The sequence below is a fragment of the Aphelocoma coerulescens genome, chromosome 15 (genome assembly GCF_041296385.1).
Source record: "Aphelocoma coerulescens isolate FSJ_1873_10779 chromosome 15, UR_Acoe_1.0, whole genome shotgun sequence".
Taxonomy (NCBI): Eukaryota; Metazoa; Chordata; class Aves; order Passeriformes; family Corvidae; genus Aphelocoma; species Aphelocoma coerulescens.
The window spans coordinates 4,727,032-4,747,514 of NC_091029.1; the positions used below are offsets into that span (position 1 = coordinate 4,727,032).

The 20,483-nt window shown below is 43.7% G+C and overlaps 1 protein-coding gene across 4 annotated transcripts in view; it reads left to right on the forward strand.

The window, feature by feature from the left end:
- Positions 1–20,483, forward strand: part of KIAA1671 (KIAA1671 ortholog) — a 65,793-nt gene that overhangs the window by 19,300 nt on the left and 26,010 nt on the right. For 2 of the 4 annotated variants that reach the window (XM_069030776.1, XM_069030777.1), the window contains 5 exons: positions 1,171–1,300; positions 1,562–3,200; positions 3,701–3,794; positions 5,209–8,406; positions 9,176–9,298. In XM_069030776.1, coding sequence (XP_068886877.1) covers positions 1,615–3,200; positions 3,701–3,794; positions 5,209–8,406; positions 9,176–9,298 — 5,001 coding nt within the window. In that variant the 5' untranslated portion in view covers positions 1,171–1,300; positions 1,562–1,614. Of the gene's footprint in view, positions 1–1,170; positions 1,301–1,561; positions 3,201–3,700; positions 3,795–5,208; positions 8,407–9,175; positions 9,299–13,686; positions 13,874–18,301; positions 19,543–20,483 lie in introns of those variants that run through there. The other 2 variants (XM_069030778.1, XM_069030782.1) reach the window with 2 other exon arrangements.

Here is a 20,483-nt window from a genome sequence, read left to right on the forward strand (position 1 = left end):
AGAGAGGAGGTCATGGACTTGGGAGGGGGGGAATGGCATCAGGGATAAGTGGTTGAGACAGAACTCCCAAGTGGATTGGAAGATGAAAGGGAACGGACAAGGTGAGTGGAATTCTTCTCCTGCCTGAGAGAGGGAGCACAAGCAGGGACAAAAATAAATCCCTGCAATTTCGGTGCCAGTGTGGGCTAAGTCTGGTCAAGGGAAGCTGAAGGTGAAATAACCACTTCTCCAGACTGCAGACTCAGGAAGGCAAGATCCTAGTTGGGGTTTTTCAATAATCACATGCAGGAAGCTCTGTATTCCACGAAATCTACAAATAAGTTTATTTGCATGGTAAATTCACACCAAAATAGGTCCATTGAGAGGAGTCCAAAACTGCCCCTTCAAAGGCTGCCCAAAAGAGACAAGAGGGTGGCAACACAAATTTGGGCCCCTGGCTATGAAGTGCAGTGTGAGTTTTCTAAAAAGGAAGAGTATGACAGCTTTTGAAGGAAAAAATAATCTAACTTTACATAGCTGCCTGCATCTGCTACGAGTTTAAATATACTTCTGTTAGGGAGAAAATTCAGGTTACTTCTTGTAGCTGAAATTCTAATTGCTGCTGGTTTTCCCACTTCTCTGCAGTAAGAATATAATTAAAGCCAAAGCTCTTATCCTGCCTTTGCTGGGGAGATACTGGGAAAACTGCTTTGTCATGGTAAAAGTCCCATTTTGATGGAAAATCAGCCGTTTGCAGGTCAGCTGCTCAGGTAGCACTTCACAGACTGCTGCCCCAGAAAAGAGCTTTACAATAGAAAGTAAATTGCAGTAATTGAGATTACAGTAATGCAGAGCTCTGTGTTTAACCAGTGATTGACAGCACTTGAATATGCAAACAGCCTTACCTAAGTGTGGTTTTAACAGTTCAGATTTGGTGTGTCTGGTGTGCAGTACGAGTTATTCCCCTTTCACCTTTCAATTACACCTTTAAGTGGTAATTTCTTGTTGATTCTTTAATGGCTCTTTGAAGAATAAACATTCTTCTGCTTTTTAGAGTTACATGAGGTGCTTTTTTGCTTGGGAACCAGCTTTTTTTCCTTAGAATGCTCTGGAATTTTGTCTCCCATGGCATTGCCTGTGTAGCTCTGGATATGTGCCACACCTGAGTCTGAATATTTTGTTTATTTGCAGGGTGAGGTCTGGACAGTGTCTCTGCAGTGATCACATTCCCTGTCCTTAATGTGCCCTTGGTGACCAAGCTCTTGTTGTCATTATGAAAAAAGGTTCAGGCCCTATGGATTGGTTGCAGCAGCAAATTATGGTAAGTGGGAGGGTGGAAATTTGTAGGATATGTTTATTTCCATTGTATTTGGTTGTTAGGCCAAGTCAGTAAATAATGGTGTTGCTGTTTCTTAGAGAAGGAGTACTATGTCTTTTAGTGAGATACACTCTGGGATCAGCATATCTGAAAGGCACCTTAATCTGAGTTTACTTCCTTGTGAATTTATGTGAGAATGATGTTATTTGATGTTCATGCTGACTCTACATCAATACTTGCATTTTTCTCTCTTTTTTTTTGCAGATTCTTTTTCCTTGCTGGAGTTTTTCAATTCTGTTGAATGTGTAATTCCAACTATGGCAACAAGAGTAGAAATAAATTCTGCTTTGGCGTCTTTGACGGCAGTCCCTGACCTAGCTGAGCTCAGGGCTGAGGAGAAGGCACAGCGTGTTTATGTCAGTGTGCTTTCAGATGCCAGCAACAAGACAAAGGAGGCCTCAGCATCACTGACTCTCGAAGAGAACAAGAAATTTGGGAATTCCTTGAGATCTGCAACGATGCCCTCGGTGGGATCAAGACCGAGACTTTTCCCAAAGCCTTTTTGTAAAGAGAAATCCTCAGATACTTTTGCAAACGTCAAACCGCCCGTCCCAGCGTTCAGATCCAGCAGCATGGTGAGAAAAGCCACTGAGGAAACGTCCTCTGTGAAGGTGTTGAGTGGGAATGTCCCTCCCTTAGTGGATCAGAAAGCCATTGACACTGAAAATCAGGCTGACAGTGACATGGTGACAAATGTGACTTTCTACACGGGGCCCAGTGCCAACACGGTGATTCTGTTCGAGCCAGCGGTCCCCGAGCAGGCCAAGGTCAGCCTGGCCCAGGAGAAAAGGGCTCAGGACCGCAGGGGATTCACTGCTCTGCAAACCAAGGACTTCCAGGGCTCTGTGAAACCAGCAGAGACACCCAGGAATCCTGAGGGGTCTGTCCATAGGCAGATGTCATTTTCTTCCAGTCTCAGACCAGTCTCCTGGAACTCCCTCAAAACCGGTGAAAAGAAAGATGCTCGTGAAGTTCATCCAGCGGAGAAGAACAACGATGATGCAAATAATCTCAACAGTAAAGTTGATTTGTCTGTTGATGTCCAGCACAGGGCAAAACATAGACCAGTGTCTGCTATTTTTCTGGAATCCCTACGAGATCAAAAGCATCACACTGTGGAAGCTTCTGAGGAAAAATCTCCTACGGAGAAACCCGGGGTTAGAAAACCAAGGCCTTTGTCCATGGACCTGACAGCTAAGTTTGAACATAAAGATCTTTCTTCTTGCAAGAAAGCTGGTTCATCCCATGAAAGCAAGGAGAATGTATCCATAATTGCTTTTACTGATGTGGGGAGTCATGATCAGTCTGAAATGGGGCCAAAACATGAAGAAACTGAATTTAATAAAAGCAGTTCTTCTAAAACAAATCTGAAATGCAGTAGTCAGGACATTGGCATCCTAAATAATGGGAAATACACCTGGGAAACAAAGCTTAAATCTAAAAGTGAACAAATTGAGACAAAACCAGAAATAATTATTAACTTGCATGGTCCTGAAAGAAGCCCTGAAACAACTAGTGAAAGCAGAACTAATAAGGGGGGGAAAAGACAGGATCAGAAGGAAACGTACATGTTCCTGGGCTGTGAAAGTCCTGCAGCTTCCTTGGAAAAAGAGAATAATATCTTAAGAGGTAGTGTTAAAAAACACATCAGTTTGTTTACTTCGGAAAATCCCAGTGCCACAGTGGATACAGAGCTTCTCCCAGCAGCTGCTGAGAAGGAAAACAGGTGTGTGACCATCCAGCAGAGGATCAAGGAGCTGACAACAGAAAATGCTGACGTTAAGGCAGGAAATGTGCGCCGGTCGCTGCAATCACGGCCACTCTCTGCAGACTTAACCAAGATGTAGGTTACAGAGAAATTCTGTTTAATCCTCTTGCCTTCATGTTGTTCAGTAAAACTTGCTCTCTCAGTCCAATGAAAAGGCTGATCATTTTGCTTCCACTAAATGTGGGGGGTTTGTGCTATTATTCTTAAGCTAGTCTGCTTTTTTTAAATCCAAAAAAGAGAAAATTTAATATATTCTGACAACAGCTGAAAAGAAATAAAAGCACTGTCAATATTGTGACCTTTGCATGTAACTGTCAATGAGAGATACTATAGTTTGTTATACATCTCTAAATCCTCTATAATCAAATAAGCTGCATGACTACCAATTTTTGGGGAAGTTCCTTTGGTCTAGATACAATTTAACCAGCAAATACAGCCATTTGCTATGAAATAGTGATGTTTCTCCTTTAGGAAATGTGATTTGTTGGATAATTTCTACCAGTCTGCTCTGGCAGGAAGTGACCCTGCTCACTGATCAACTGGGCTAAAGAAGTAACACCAGTCCTTTGTTTTAGGTTTTCAAGTCCAACGTCAGGGGGTGAAGCAAAGCCTGAGAAACCTGGTGAGACTGGAGCTGATTCGATCCACGACCTGCAGGAAAATCCAAAAGTAAGGAAGTGGCAGCAGCTGGTGGGTTCCAGCTGGCTCTGCCAGGAGAAGGTCCTGTTGTGTGTGGCTTCATCAATCAGTGACTTTTAAATGGGTGTGGAGAGCATTAGGGCTGCCACAATCCCGGTGGATTTGCTGGTGTGAGTCTGTCTTTAGGACTTGCAGATAAAAGTGCAGGAGTATTGTGTCTGCTGAGTTTGTCAAGCTCATTGTGCACACTGTTCAGTGCAGGAGTGGTAGAGAGGGAGAAGTACTTTGGGTGCTATTTTTAAGGGGTTTCTAATACATGAAACCCCACAGTGAATCGCCTGTGGCTGTGGTGGGTTCATGCAGCAATTTTTCTTTGTTTTCTCCAAGCAGAGCATTAGGATTGTGCTTTCCTGCATCCAAGTCCCAGCTCCTGATAAATCACAAGCCTGGACCTTTGTCAGTCTCCTCAACAACATTTACCTGAGCAGTTTAGACAGCAAAGTGTTCCAGGGAAAATGGGGATTTGCTGTGGAAGCTTTAGGCTCTCTCTGTTTCTAAGCAACACTTCAGTGTTGCAAAACAGAACTTTTCTGGTGACAGTTCTTAGTAGAGGAGATTTAATGTAGTTTAAGGGTGTTTGTAGTGAGTTCTCATGGCTTTTTTCCTGTCCAAGATAGGAATATGTGGTAAGGAGAAGCTACAGGTGCAAAGTTTCTGTAGTTTGGTGTTATTTTCAAGAAGAGTAATTTGTTTTAAAAACAAAATCTGTCATTAATGGAAGTGCTGTTTTAAGAATCTGACAATAAAGTAGGGTTAAAGAAATTCCTAGAAGAATATAGCTCAGACTTAAAAATATATATTTATAAATGCCTTTAGTGTTAATTTTCTGATGTTGTTTAGCTTTTTTTTAAGACAATCTTAAGTCAGCTTTGAGTTTTAAATTTTAAAACTTGATGGAACTCTTGCAAGACCTCTAGTATTCTTTGATTCCCTTTATTATTTGCATGCTGTACTTTTTCAGCAAGTGCTATTAAAAATACCATCTTTTAGGATGCTGCTTGTATTTCCTGTGAGTAGGTGATAGTGAAGCATTGGTAATAAATATTAATTTCCATCTTTCCTTTTTGCTTTGGCTCAGCTTAACATTTCTCATAACTGAGCAGCTCCAGCTGTGATATTTACTCAGATCTTCATGTTCCTTGCAGTTTCTGACCACGTAACTGGTCATTAGTGAGATAATTCTGTTAAAATCAAGATTCAGGAGCTGCAGCTACACATTCCCTTAGGTTACCTTGGTGTCAGTGGAGTTTGTGTTCAGGGAATGTGGATGTGTTTGATTTGTACAGGCTCTATTGCACAAAGTGGCTGCAAATAGGTTTTAAAATACGCTTTATTACACATCTTTTAAATAAACACAGTTAACTGTTGGATTTTGTTGTTCCAGAGTAAGGAGCTGAAGCTCACCCATGGCACAGATTTCACCGAGGCATTTGCTGCTGGGAAGCCTTGGAAATCCCGGCAAGTTTTAAAGATAACCAATAAACCTGATCAGCTGGAGAGGAAAGGAAGTTTTTTGGGAGATGGTCAGCATTTCTCACAGCAGAGTGAGAGTTCTGTCTCGTTCACAAGCAATTTTGAAAAGAAATTAAACCCAGCACTTCTGGAAAAGCCCTTCATTAAAACTGTCCGGGCCACCCTCTTTGAGCACAATGTCCAGAAGCACAACGTTGTTGCTGAGCATTCTGGGGCTGATCCTGCACCAAAAAGGAACCAGGAGCCTGAGGCAAAGCAGGACCTGGTGGTTTTGGGGCACAGCAGACACTCGTGGATGGGAGAAGGGGAGGAAACCGCTGCTGCAAAGGAGCATCACAAGCAACCTGATCCATCAAAACATCCAGCACATGTAGAGAAAAGTCCAAAACCAGCTTGTTCAAGTGAAGACAAGAAAATGAGTCTGGGAATTGTCTTAGAAAAATCTTTGGTTGAGAAAAGTGAAAAACCTGCTCCCAAAAACGCAGAAGATTCTCAAATTTACCAAAGAATAGAGCCCAGGTATGAAATCTTTCAGACATGTGGTGAAAGGGCTCTTAGTGAAGTCATCACAATGGCTCCTGAGAAAAAGGCCATGACACTCAGAGCTAGAAAATCATCTGTGAAAGAGAATAAAACTGATGAGGACGTTGCACCCCCAGGACAGTCGGTTAGGGCAAGTAGTCACACTCTGTACTTGAAAGAAGATCACGTTACTTCAGAAGCCAGAGAGGCAAAAGTTCTCACAAGCAAGGCTGTGTTGAGAGAACCTGCTGATTTTCTCTCCAGTGAATGCACTTTACCTGAACAGAAAAGAGACTCTGATAAAAGTGATCCTGAGCCACTGTTCATAGCTGAGAAAATACCTTATTCCACAAACAAAAGTAAAGGTTTGGGAATGAGTGAAAAAGTCAACAAGGTACATGCTGAAACTAAAGGTGATAAGAGTGAAGTCTCTTCCATAGATAAATCAGAGAGGATTAATGTTGTGAAATGCTCTTCTGAGAAAAGGAGTTTCAGAGCAGGTGGGACAGACATCCATGAATTCCGAACCAACTTGGATCGTGAAGTGATTTCCACGAGTGTCAGTAAACATGGGGCTCAGGCTTCAGTGCTTGCAAGTGGGCAATTTTTAAAATCTTCCAGTAGTCACCAGGCTGATACAAAAGGACTGAACGTTACTAAAGAGGAATCTGGGGCCTTTGGGTTAAGGAAAAGTGTGGACTTAAATTGCAAAGAGCAAGACTTCAGCCTGGCTTGTACAGCTCCTGAAAACAGCGAGAAACTCCGAGGAGCAGATCCAGAAGAGAAGGTCAGGAGAAGCAGAAGTAGCGTTTCTGACTTGAAGATTTCTGAAAGGTGGAGGAGGAAGACCTTGCCTCAGGAGTCACTCAAGGTGGAAGAAGTTGTGTGGCTCACTCCCGAAAATATCAAGAGGCTGAGCCGGACAGATTCATTGCAATTGGCTGAAACTTCACTTAAAAAGAGGAGCAAAAAAATCAAAGAAGGCGTGGAAGGGAGTGAGGCAAACCAAGCTGTTCTTGGCAGTCCTGATGATTACATGAAACATCAGAGTTCTGTCTTTGAGCCAAAGGCAACTTATTTTGCAGTGACTTACCAGATTCCTGGTATCAAAAAAGAGAAAAGCTTTGTTGGTGCTCCCAGTGCAAGTGAAATTAATACGGTTTCTGGTTCAAGTGAGGGAGCAGCAATTAATCTGGACCATGTTTTTCCTGGAAGGTCCAAACCTTTATTGCAGCAACCAAATAAAAATGTGACGAGTTCAACTGGTCGAGAAGACTCACGGGAAGTGCATATTAGCAAGGATTGGGTCAAAGAAGATGAAAAAGATGCCATTTGCTCCAAAAACGTCGCATTTGGTAATTTTCACGTGTCTAGGAAAGATAACCAACAGCATCACGAAAAAGGTCTGGATCATTCTAAAGAGAAAATCATAGATGTTGATGCTTTCCTGTTAAAGCAGGATCTGGAAAATACAGCTGCAGCTGATCTCAAGAGTGGCAGAAGGAAAGTCTCCTCTTACCAGGAAGGCCGGTCCCCGCCGCGTTCCGCGCAGGTGCGTAAGGACACTGAACTGGGCCCCCAGAAAAGGAGTGACAGTAATTCTGATTTGCCTGGAAGGAAGGCTGAGGATGGGTACAGATCCCAAATTCTCGATATCGATGCGCTTATGGCAGAATATAAAGAGGAATCGGCGAAGGCCAGTAAAGTTCAAGATAAGCTCTTTGAAGATTTTGGCTCATTGAGTAGGGAGAAATCAAAGAACAAAAGAAATGTGTCTGATAGGATGACTCTTACTTATAGCTGGAATGAGTGGAGGAGTGCATCAGATCATTATTCTGTTAGTAACAAAGCAGGTGAACGTGCAGAAGAGCAGCACAGGCCAGAGAAACTAACCCTAAATGAAAAGAGCAAAGAGAAACTGGAATTACAGAGCCCTGAGTTCGATAAGCAGAAGTCCAAAGACAGAAAGGTCAGCCCTCCTTACTGGGGAAACCCCAGCAGCATTTTTCCAGAGAAGTTTGTAAATTCACCTGTGGAATTCGCTAGGAAGAAAACTTTCATCGTTGATGAGGATGAGGAAGTGAACTTGGTCTCCAGAAATCAGGGTGCAAAATTTGTAAGTGATAAGGTACAGCCCATAAATGCAGTGAGTACAGAGCAGAGGCTGGAAGTCAATCTGGCCTCCAAGTTGTCCCTAAAGGCAGATGATGGGCTCCTGCAGAAGAGGTTGGTGACAAAAGAACAGTTCTTGGAGGTGTCTCCAGAGGGTGATTGGAGCAAAAACATAGTGGGGAGCTCTACACTGAGAAGCAAAGAGAGCACAAATAGGATGTGTGAGGGTGACTCTTTCAAAAGTAAAACCGATTGGAGGAGCTACGTGTCTGGGTTTGGGACTGCACCCGCGGATCTCAGACGGTCCTACTCGGAAAAATGCCGCCAAGGAAGGGACAGTCTGCCCCTCATGCAGGAGGTGAGGGCAAGGAAGGACCTGCATCGATCCAGGCCAAGCTTCCCCTTGGAAAGTGTGGATAATGCATGGAAACACAAGCTGGCTCAGTCAGAACCATTCTTCCATGAGGATAAAAAGGTATTTCCAAATGGTATCTGAGTGTTTCATGTAACTGAAATGGAACTTTTCTTTATTGAAGATTTTATTGGGTCCTTGTACCGCTTGTCAGCACTCTGCAGCAAGGCAGCAGATCCATACTTTTCACTGGAGTTCATTTCCTTTTGGGTTCTCTTTTCTTGAGCAACATCTGTTGTAGTGATGACCTGATTTTTGCTTCAGGTCTAGAAATACTTATTGATGTTTCTATGGAGAGCTTGAAAAAGCTTTTAAAAGTGTGCTTATTATTTTTTTAATGCTGTGAACCTGGGAGGTTAAATTGTTAACTCTGCAATTTTATATTTACTTGAAAAGAATTAATTTTGGTTTATTTTACAAGTTGTTGGCAGTGATCTTTTTGGACCTCTCTTTGTTTTTTGTCTTTATCTGAAGTAAGCAAAATTTATTTTTATTTTCAATGGGTGAATGGCCTTCATTTGTCTGTGAACTCCACTGCTGTTCTGACTTTTGTGAGAGGCAGGAGATTGTCTTAACACAGTGACATATGAATGAAATCCAGAGGTTGGATTTGGTTGGAAAAGACCTTAATGGTTGTATAATTCTGTGATTAAAGTGTAGGATGTTCATGGCTATCATGTTTTTCCATTTGGTGTTTTCAGCTTTGAGTTTCCTAGGTGGTTTTTTTTTCAAAAAGGCATTTTGCATACCTATCTAGCTATCTGTCTGTCTATCTATATCTGTATGTGCATATGCATGTAGATTTAATTACATTCATAACTGTATTTTACAGGCTTCCAGGAAAGAGTGGAGCAAGCAGAGCTCAGACAAAACAGAGGGAACAGACTTCTCCTCGGTGTCTGCGCAGAGGAGCCGCCACAGTTTCTACAAGGAGAGAAGAACAGATTTTGGGATGGTATGTGACCCTGGAGGAGGGGTTTGGGGAGGGATCAGGGAGCTGCAGCTCTGTTTTCCTTTTTGCAAAGGGCTGTGGCAGAAGGATGTGTCTGCCAAGCAGAGAAGCACTTGCTGGGGGGTTGAACTGGTGAGGCTGCCCCTCCCTGGGATTCCACCCCACTGCTCCCTGCCAAAGCTTCCAACACAAAGCCTCAGCCTTGCAGCTTGTTCAGTTTGCTTTCTGAGTGAAGAATTTTCATCCTGAACTCAAGATGGCTCTAGAGCATTATGGATTTTGTTGTTTTCTGAGCTTGTGCAGACAAATAGAACTGTGTCCCGGCCTGAGAAATGATGGGTTTAATTTTCTTTCTGTAGGCAACACACAGAGAAGTGTTTCTGTGAAGGATCACAGCTGACATTTTGGGTGGTTTGATTTGTTTCTAACACACAAACTGTTGGGGTGAATTCCTGCTTGAAGTTGTTGGGTGCTGTTCTCCTCAGTTTCAGAAGGATATCCTGACTTTAGCTCTCAGAGAACTTTTATGTTGTGAAATAGCATCCTACATCCAGCTGTTGTTCTGAAATACAAAACAAAGGTCTGGATGTTCCAAAAGACATACAATAAATGAAATATCAACTTTTTCTGAGGGAAATAAAGGATTTGGAAGGTGGAGACTGAAGGATGTTGTCCCACAGACTGTCCCAAGGTGACACCTCCCCGCTCCTGTCTCTGCCAGCACACTCTGCAGTGAGGTGCTGCTCTGCCCTGTTCTGTCATGGCTCACTGCTGCTGCAGCCCTTTAGCACAGAACACACAAAAATATAAAAAAGAAAAGAAACTCAGTGGTTTTTTTACCTTCTAGCAAATAAAAAGAGAGCACCTAAACCTGTAAGGACTTTATAAACAAGTTTCCTAATTGGAATTATGGAAATGGGCTCAGATTGTCCTTCAGTTCTGGTCTTTAAGCTTCATGGAAGGTATCCAAGGACTAATGTCCCTTTGTCTTTCCCATTCTTAGCATGGACTTCAGGTTCATCTTGGGGAATTTGGATTATTGACAGAATGGGCATTTATCCAACCCCTAAAAGTTATGTGCCATCAACTTACTGTGCAAATATGTAAAGGTGGTGTTGGCCAGGTAGGAAATGTGGGACAGAAGGGCAGTGGGAAGTAGTGCTGGGAAAAAGGAACTGTTTGGATGCTGTACTCAGATAAATACAACTGTTATTCTCCAACTTCGTTGTTAATTGAGAGGTTACTCAGAATAATCCTTCAACTTCACCAAGAGTAGTCTGAGACAGGAAAGGAAGGTGCGAAAGGTAGACCCAGTTCCATGAAAAGAGAAAACTCACATGTGTGGAATTCAGTAGGATCCGAGTGCTCTGCTTCCTTTGTGTTGCTTTGGAAAGGCTCCTCGGGGTGTGTTTGTTGTGCAGTGCCATGGGAGCCAAAGGGGCAGCCTGGTCCTCCCGGGTGTAAAGTGTGAGTAAGGGAAGTGTGTGTGCATAGAAGGGACTTTCACCTGTGCTCAGGAGGTGGAAAACTCACCACACTGATGTTTTCCAAATCCCCACACAGGTACTGCAGAGGATTATGTAAAACCAAATTATTTCTTCTGCACCAAGGCTCTGCCTTTGTTTTCTTTGGAGAAAACACAGACTTTGGGTGCGGAGTCACAGTTCTGTCAGCGCGTTCCAACACTCCCCTCTGCTGGAGACACATCTGAGCTGTGTGAGCTGGACAGACACGAGGGGTCAGGAAAGAGCCACGGGAGGAACAGTTAAATCCTGTATTTCCTCGGAATCCAAACGCAGTTTGTGTTTCCCTTGGTGCAGCTGTAAAGGGGGAGTAGACGGTAACATAACATCGTGCTGCTCTTTGCTTTGGGTGGTTTCTGGTCTGTGGAGTTGGGAAGTTACTTGTGTTTCCTTGTGGCATAGTGACAAAAAATATTCTCCAGTCCATATTCCTGGTCAGTGAGATATTGGTATTGTTCTAGTGAGACTTGGTGCTCAAAGTGACAAGTCTTGTTGTAGAATAAACGATTCCCTTCAATTCACATTCACCACTAAAGCAGTGTGAGGAACTGATATTGACACCCTTTTATAGCTGACAAACGAATTTACAAGAATATCCATTCGTTGCATTATTCCACATCTGTCTGTGATAATAAACAACTGCTTGAGTGGCATTTTCCAGGACAGCTGATGAACTAGGTTCTTATGAATAAACACAATTCCAAATGGAAGCAAGGTTCAGTAGTATCATTTTACCTCTGGAGAACTAATTTCTTTGTGATTATATTCCAGAGAATCTGCTTGTAATTAACATTACATAGGATGACTTTGAAATCAAACCATTGCAAAATACAAGTGGCAGTATGGGATTGGTGTTTGAAATTGGAAAGGATGATACTTGGGAGATTTTAACACTCACCTACATAGCACTGTTTAGCTATTTTGAGTTTGTATTAATTAAAAAAACAGAGTAAGGCTTTTATAAAGATTCCAGCATCACTGCTAGACTGTCATCATCTGTGGTTTTACTATGGCTGGTACTTCCCTCTCTTTTAGCCCTGCTGCAGCACAAAGTAGGTATAAAAACGAAGTTTTGTGCTTTGGACAGCGAGGGGTTTTTCCCACCAACTCAGCTGCAAATCTCAGAGCCTGCAGCAGGCTCAGGAACTTGGGCTCTTGTAGGGATCTTTTCCTTTAGACCTGGAATGCAGGGGAAGGGACAGGTGTGCAATCAAACCCTCTCTGGGCTGGTTCTGAGTGGGAACAGCCCCAACATGGGGACATGGGGCTGTTCCCACTCGGTGCTGCCCGGGAGGGCCCCGCACCTGCACATCCAGGGGAGACCACGGAGCTCTGGAGATGTTTCCATAAATTGTGTGATTCCATCAGAGCTGACGTAGGGTCACAAGCCTGGATTCCTGATTGAGTCATCCAGACTGATAAGGATGTTGGGAATTAAGACCCTGAGGAATGTGTGCTGGGACTCATCCTCCGAATGAAGTAACTGCGATTGTGCCGTGGGGCTGGAGGAGCTGCACCTTCAGCTGGAAATGGAGCATCTTTAGTGCAGCTGTGGGTTATAACCCAAACTGCTGCTTTGGGGAGTTGGAACAGAGCACTGCTACTAGAACTGGTGTAGGCAGGAATTATTTTGAAGGCTCTCAACATAGTATTTATTTTTTTTTATTAAACTCCGGGGGTTTTTTGTCCTTTAGGGAGGAAAATCTTTCTAATGGTCTCCACAGAAAGATGCATTCATATGAGACTGTGATGTGTGGGTGGAGAAGGGTTTGTTGAAGAAAATCATGAGCTGACTCTTAAAATATCTTGGAAATGAAGTGCAAGGGAGAGAAGATAAATATTTTATAAATATGTGCAGATGAATTTATGGTTTGGCTTGTCACAGTTCACCAGTTGTTTTCAGTTCTGCCCATGACAGGGGCTGTCTCCTGCCCACTGAAAACCACACCTTCTCTTTTTCTGGGTTGTGTACAGCCTCTAATATTGGAGTTTGTTCCTTCTGAAACCCATCTTGAGTTGTTCTGCTACCCCAAAAACTGACTCAACCTGGAAGAAAATCAAAATACCTTATTAGCTCTACAGGAATTCATAGGTGATGATTAGAAAAGTGAGGGGTAGTTTCCTTAAAGTACCAAAATTTCAAGGAGAGGAGGCTGCAGCATCTTGGAAGCTGTTTTGTGTCACCTCCACCTTGTCCCTCCCTGGGAAGAGTGAGAGCTGCAGCAGTGCTGGGAGGGGACGGGGCGTAGGGGCCCTCCCTGGATGAATCCTGTCACTTATATTTCCTTTTCCTATCAAAAAAAGGACATAAATAAAAAAAGCAGTGTTACAATTCCCATTTTTGCTCTTCACAAACCACCCACTGCTGATGTCCAACAACTCCACCACTCTCTATTTTAGACCCAGCCCGAGGAGGACGACCCGGGGGTGGGTAAAGCTCTGCCCGGGCTTTCTTCCTTTTTTGGCAGTTTTCGTTCCCTGGGAACATTCCAGGGGTGTATAAAAAGCCACTTGGTTGTGTCTATTTCTTCTCGTTCACAAAAGACATTTTTATATTCAGAGAACATAAAAACAGCAGCTCCTCTTGTTACATGTGTGGGTTTTTGTCTTTCCTGTACATCACCAAAAACAAGGTCAGCGAGCAACCCCGCCGGCGTTCAGAACGTTTCGTAACCGAGGGGATTTAGAGCTTCCTTTTCCTTCTGGAGGGCCTTTAGTGCAAAACCCAAAGTCCTGTCACTAATTCCAGCCTAACCCACTCGAGATTACAGAGTTGGGAGCAGTGGGCTGCTCAATAACAAGTGGTTAAGTCACGTGCTGCCGGTAGCTCAGCGACTGCTCCTGAGGAGCCCCAGCTCGTGGTGACGTGGGGCCAGACACACTCGGTACATTATTCATGGTGCTTTTAATTGCTCCACTCTGCTTTTAACTGGTGCTGGAGGCGGGGAGAGCTGGGAGCTGCCTGGAACAGGGATGGGTTGGCGTTAACTGGGAGCTGTGAGAAATGGAGTATTATTACTGTCCACGTCTGCTGAAGTTCCTGCAGTATCTGTGGGTAAGTGTGCTCTGGAATGTCAGTGTGCTCCCAGAGCTTGCTGGTTCCACTGCTTTCAGAAATCCTGGGAGTGTTCATGTATGCTGAAGGTTTTCCTCAGCAGTTCCTTTCTGAGTAGTAACATGAAACTGGGGATTTATTTTGGGTGAGAAAGGCTGTTTTATCTCTAATACTTAAAGCTGTAGACTACCCGAATGTGCCTTGGAAAACCCTTTTAGGAATCAGCATTTCTTCCTTGTTTATACCGAGCCATGGGAGTTTTAGTTTAGTTTAGTTTCGTTTAGTGTGAATTAGGAATATTCTTCCCTCTTTGAGTAAAAGCTCTCCCTGGCTCCAGAGCTGCTGCCCCAGGACCCTCCTGCCCTGCTGCTGGTACAGCCACTGCCTGCTATTCTAGGAAAACAGCTGTGCCCATGGCTTCAGAAGTGTGTGATTTTACAGTTCCTTACTTGTTTTTAATTTGCCTCTTCATGGGTTTCGGTGTCTCGGTGAGCACTTCCTCTTCCAGCACTCCTCAGGGCTGTCTGTCATGAAAAGCTCTTTTTAGCAGGCTCTGACTGTGCTGCCCTGCCAGCTTTGCACAGGGACTGCTGTGTGTCTGAAACCATCACATTTGAGCTAGAAAGCCTTTATGAATAAATACGGTATTGCTTTGAACTAATTAATTAATGCTTTAATTTCTCCTGTACTCATCAAAGATCAGTTTTCATTTGCTTGTTGTAGTTTGCATTGATCTTCATTTTTTCAGCTGTCGATTCAGCGTGTAATCAGCACTGACACCAAACCTTTTCATGTTAGCTGTTTGCTACTATGTTTTAAAACTGTAGCAAAGAGTTTCCTCCCCTCATTTTGTGTTAAATTTTACAATCCTTGCCTGTATGTCCTTTGATCAGTTGTGAGGTGAGATTGCCCACTGCAAATTTCTTGCTGCTGGGAGAGAAAATTGTGCTTGAGGAACTGGGCATTTTATTAAAAACCTTTTGCTGTTGGAGACTGTAATAGTGTGAAACATGGAAATGCTTGGACATTAATTAAGGGTTTTTTTGACCAGCTCTATTTTTAAGAGACAAGCTTCCTTTAAATTGCAAACTAAAAAATTAGTCATTAGTGTGATGAGGGGGTGGATGTTCTTCGTGGTTTGTCAGTGTGAGAAGTGTGAAAGAGCTCTCTCCCTGCTCTTGCTTTGACATGGGATTTTCCATAAGGCCAGGGAAAAATCCCAAACCAACCCAAACTTTGGATCAGTCCAGAAGATACCTGGGATGGTGGGCTCCAGTATTGTGCAGTTCTAGGCTGTAACAGAACAGAATTTTGTATTTTCTGAGTCTACATTGTCTTTTAGAGGTCTTGGACAATTCCTTAGGCACTTTAATTCATGCACACTTCCTGATTTACTGCAAGAAAATGTTGGAATGACAGTTGTGATATTCATGATGTTAAAAGAAATTTAAGGGACATACACAATTGTGCCTTCTGTCACTTTCTGTGCTGCTGTTGCATCTGGAGGCTACTAAGGAGATACTTATCTCTACTTACAGTCAGGAGTAACCAGAGATGTTGGGGTTGGTTGTCAAGTGTTATTTAATCTGTCTTGGGGGAGCTAAGATGCCTTATTCATTAGGCACACGTACCTGAAGAAGCTACAACTCTTAATTAAACAATATTATAGCAAAAATCTGCTTTTAAAGCTACTCTATGGAGTTACTGATGGGTTGCATCTCCTCTGTTGTGTATTTGCTTTACTCCTACAGTGGTGGAGTTGTGGGACATCACTGGACCCACTCAGTGCCAGCTCTCTGCTAATTCCTTGCTGATTGCTCTCCTGATCTTTGGACAGGATGTGTCTTACTGTGACAAACAGTATTTTCTGAGCCCAGCAGGGTCTGTGGTCTGCCCTAGTCCGTGTGCAATGGTGTGACCACCACATGTCTGCATCCTGTGTGTGGGTGGCAGCTCTGGGTTTCTGAGAAGTGTCTTTGTGTCCAGTGAAACTTTTTTTTCCACAGCTTGTATATATTTGAGTATTTCCCAAGGTGTATGTGGTATCCATCACCCCTTTTCCAGCTGGTGAGGAGCTCTGCTGCAGCTGATGCAAGATGTCTTTAGGCCTGGCTTGCACAGGAGGTTCTTTAAGTACAGCTCAGTGGTCTTGCATCAGTCACAGGGTCAGACTGGTTGTGCCAGCACTGGGGTTTCCTGTTCCAATGCCCATTGTCCAAGAACCAGTTTTTTGGCTTCCTGGTGGACACAGCCACTACTGGACTGCTCTCAGTTGGTTCTGTTCCTGCCCTTGGCCATCTCAGTTGGCAGCAACTCTTGCTCTGATTCACAGCTCAGTTTGGCCTTCTGGAATGGATGTGGTGGTGCATCTCCTGCCCATGCTGGTACCAATCCTGATGAGTTGTTTCTTCCCAGGCTGGCACTTGTCATTTTTCAAACAGCAAAGAAATGCTACATCCTGAAAGCACTCAAAGCAAATGGCTTGTTTTAAATAAAACGTTCCTCTGCAGCACTGAGATGGTTTAAAAAGACCTTATTCTTTATTGACAGTCATGAAAGAACAATTGCAAAATCAAAAGAAAATTGGGGTATTTAAGGAAGAAGAAAGATTTAGAGTTTGTTTTGACAAGATTTTGGTTGCTACCTTTAAAGAGTAGTTTTGATGTGTTTTGTCAGGTGACTCTGAAGGAAGCAGCAGCTGGTTAATAATCACTGTCCTGACGTGTCACTGTGGGAGGAGTTGGGTTGGTGATGGAAGGAAGCTGAAACCATCAGCCTGCAGCCACGGGTGATGGTCATCCTGCCCTGAGCAGGGGTCATCCTGCTCTGAAGGGGGTTATCCCTGCTCTGAGGGAGGGAGGGGGCTCTGTGCAGGTGTGGTGTGCCTTCCCTCTCTTTGCACTTCTGCAAAGTCCCTGTGGACTGACTGTGCTGCTCTTCCCTTGTGGGATTTGGTTTTGGTGGTGGGGATGTGGATGTTTCTTCCAAAGAGTTAAACCCCCTCCCACCCAGGTGGTGGCCGGGTGTATCTGCTCCTGGTGTCAGCAGATACCTGAGTGACCTTTCGGAGAACCTGGGTAAATGACGCCCTTGCACAGGAAAATCTGGAAAGGCATTTCCCCAGTTCCCAGCTGCTGCTGTAGAAGAGGAGCTGTGGTGTCTGTGGCCTTGCTGAGAGCAGGCAGACAGGTCAGCCTGGCCCAGGAGCCCCATTCCCAGCGGGAACACGAGGGAGTGCTGTTCCACCACGGAGCGCTGCTGGCCCGCAGCCACGTCCCCGCTCCCAGCCCAAGGACACGTGCTCAGTGCAAGGCAGTTTGTTCTAATGAGGTGTGGTATTAAGTTTAATTTACCATAAAATGCTCACATGGAATAGCACATTCTAGGTTAACTTGTGGCAATAAGGGTTTCGTTGAGTAAGATGGAATCGTTTGTAGACCTGATAAGTTTTTTGTAGCGACTGTGGCGTTCCAGGCTCAGAGCAGCTGGAAGTGGGGCTGACTGTGCCTGCTCTCCTTCCCCTTATTTTAAGTCTGGAATTGTGAATATGCTTCTGAGGAAGTTCTTCCCTGTGAGGATGGTGAGGCCCTGGCACAGGCTGCCCACAGAAGCTGTGGCTGCCCCATCCCTGGATGTGTCCAAGGCCATGTTGGATGGGGCTTGGAGCAACCTGGGACAGTGGAAGGTGTCCCTGCCCATGGAAGGGGTGCAACTGGATGATCTTTAAGGTCCCTTCCAACCCAGGCCATTCTGTGGCACGAGGCTAAAGAGAATTGTTAATCCTCATTTATACACACGAAGCAGAGGTAACTTCACTGCCTCCCTCTTAATATTTTGATCTAAAGTTGTTTTGACTCAGTTCCTGCTTTCCCAAGCTGTTGTCCGTGTTGCTGATGCTGGGAGACAGCCAAGTTCCCACTATTGTTCCTGTCTTTTCAGCAGTGGTGAGTCGTTCATGCAGCCAGCGCGTGTTTACTGCGCTGAAAGGAAACGGCGTTTTTAGGGAGCTGCTTGAGCATGGGGAAAGTAGCTTTTTGTAGAGGACTTTCCTCAGGATACCACAGGATTTGTGCTGCAGGGCACAGGTGTTCTTAAAATGTAACTTCAGCTAAATCTGGAGCCTGAATGAAGCTTGGAAGGATGTAGTATTTGGTTTAGTGATTCTGTGGTGGAGACTAATAAATCCCTGGCACATAAGGGGAGGCAGTATGGATTGTGTGCTGTCCATGTCCTGGGGGTTGTTGGAGCATGGGGCTGTTGTGCTGTGCCTGGGAGGAAGAGGAGGAGGAGGAGGCAGTAAGAGCAGAGGGACCTGGAAGTAAAGGAAGGTGTGTGCACTTAGGATTACACAGCCATGGCAAATAAATCCTCTGCTCTCGTCATCAAATGGGCTAAAATGGGTGAAGGAATTATTGTATTTCCTTACAGCTGGTGTTTGGTCAATTTACTGCCATCAAGTAGTGCCTGATGTGAGTGGAAGACACATGGAATAGTGTTTTGTAAGGAGAAGATGGAAGAAGAGTGTTCAGACAGGCCTTGGGCAGTTTGTGGTCATGCCAGGAACAGCTGGAATGGGTTCAGAAGCAGCTCCTTGTTACTGATCTTTGGAGAAGAAAATCCCTTGCATGGCAAAAAAAGCTCTTCCTTCAGAGTGTTCTCTGTGAGTCAGATCTGAGCCTTCAGTAGTTGGAGATTTCCTGAGCACCCTCAGTGAGGAGAACAAATGCTATGGCATCTCTTCAGGCAGGTGGTGTGGAGCAGGAGCAGCGTGTTCTCCTGCCTGTCTTTGTGCTCTCCGCTCACCCTCCGTGCCCTGGGAGAAAAGTTCAGTAGGTGGAGGTATTTTAGGCCATGTTCTGTGCTTGAGAAGTCTCAGTTGAAGATGTTTTGTGGTTATCTGTGCTTAACATGTCCATTGGGTCAAGTGATGGAGCAGCAGCTGTTCCCATGATGGACTTCCTAGGAGAGCCTTAACTATGGCACTACTTTGTTTTTCCTCCCTGGTGCAGGGAGATCCACTGCAGACATCTTCATCCTGGATTTTTGTTTGTACAAATTAAAAACAACCTGTAACTATTCATCTTTTGCTTGATCCCTTGGACATAAACAAATGTAAAGAAAATTGGTTTAGTCCTTTCCAGTGTATTTGTGCTTTAGGAATTTCCTGTTTCTGTTTTTTCAGTTTTTCCTCCTCTGTTGAGCTGGAAGGGAAGTGCTACAGGATTATGGACATGGGTTTGCAAACAACATCGTATATTTTTAGCTGGTTTCCTCAGCTTTAACACTGATAGCTTTGTTTTACAGTGAAACAATTCAGGGCACAAAAGCTGTGTACGTTCAGGATGTTTAATTGGGCCTTGCTTAGGTTCAGGATAGTTTGGGGGACAAAAGAATTGGCATTTTCTGAAATACTGTTCTGCTTTAGTTGTTGGAATTATTAGTCGTAGTTGTATTTAAATTGTTTAAGAACTTGGAGTAAAAATTGTATTTCAGAGTTACCTTTATTTACAAATTTTTATTAATCTTGAAATAATGACATGCTACTGCAAAAGTGCCCAGAATCCTGTGCAGAGAAAGGATAGCTGACTTTTTTGATTACAAATAAAATGGGAAAGTTCAGTTTTTTGCTGATCCTATCAAGGATCACCATGGCAGTAGAATGGAAAAATTACTCTGACAGGTATAAACAAGTAAGTGGAGCATTTGTTCAGTCACGAAAACTATTAATGTGTTTTCTTTATCACAAGAGTACTTCTGTAAGGAAAACAAGGAATGCAGATTTAAATTGTTTTTTAAGACTTTTCATCTCTGTTTAAAATAAAGATTTTTTAAAGTAGCCTTGCACTACATCGATGGGATCTTTTATGAACCCACTTTAAAAGCCTCTCATATCAGTGTGTGCTTGTGTAAACTTTACCAGTATTGATGCAGAGCCTGTTGTTACCACAGTCTCTCCTTGCTCACTGGTTTGCAAGGCCTCTGGGGGCTTTTAAAATTACCTGATAGAAGGAAAAAGTCTGGAAATGGAATTTCAGCCTCTTGTAGTTGGTGTGTGCAAGTAAAACACCTTTGATGCCAAGGTCTCTCTGCAAGTTGTCCAAGATTGTGAATAACCATTAATTAGAGCCGTGGCCATGAGTGTGACTTGCTTATTTTCAGTAGAAAATGAAAGTAGGAATAAAACCCAAATATTTGGTGTAAATATTGAGATACCTGGGATTTCAGGTTACAAAAGAGATTTCTCTGTCCAAAGTCCGTGTGTTAAAACACTCCATCCATTCCACTCTTTTTTCCTCTCTTTTGGTTTTTTTCCCCTTTTTCTTTTGACTGTAGAGTGCCTCTCTACAGGTGAGGCTGTCTGGGCATCTCAATGAATTGTATTATTTTTATCATCATGAAAATTTAAAAAAACCCACAAAACAGAACAGATAAAACCACCAAGACCTTTTGTCTTTGGCTGTGTTAAGTTTCATGGGAATTCCTGGATTGGAGTGATGGGCAAGGTGGGTATCTGCCATGGAGCCAGATCCTCTGTTCCCCCTGCTGAGCTTTGGTCTCTCTGTGTCAGATGTGCAGCCAGGCATTTCTTTTTTACTTTAAATAAGAGTCT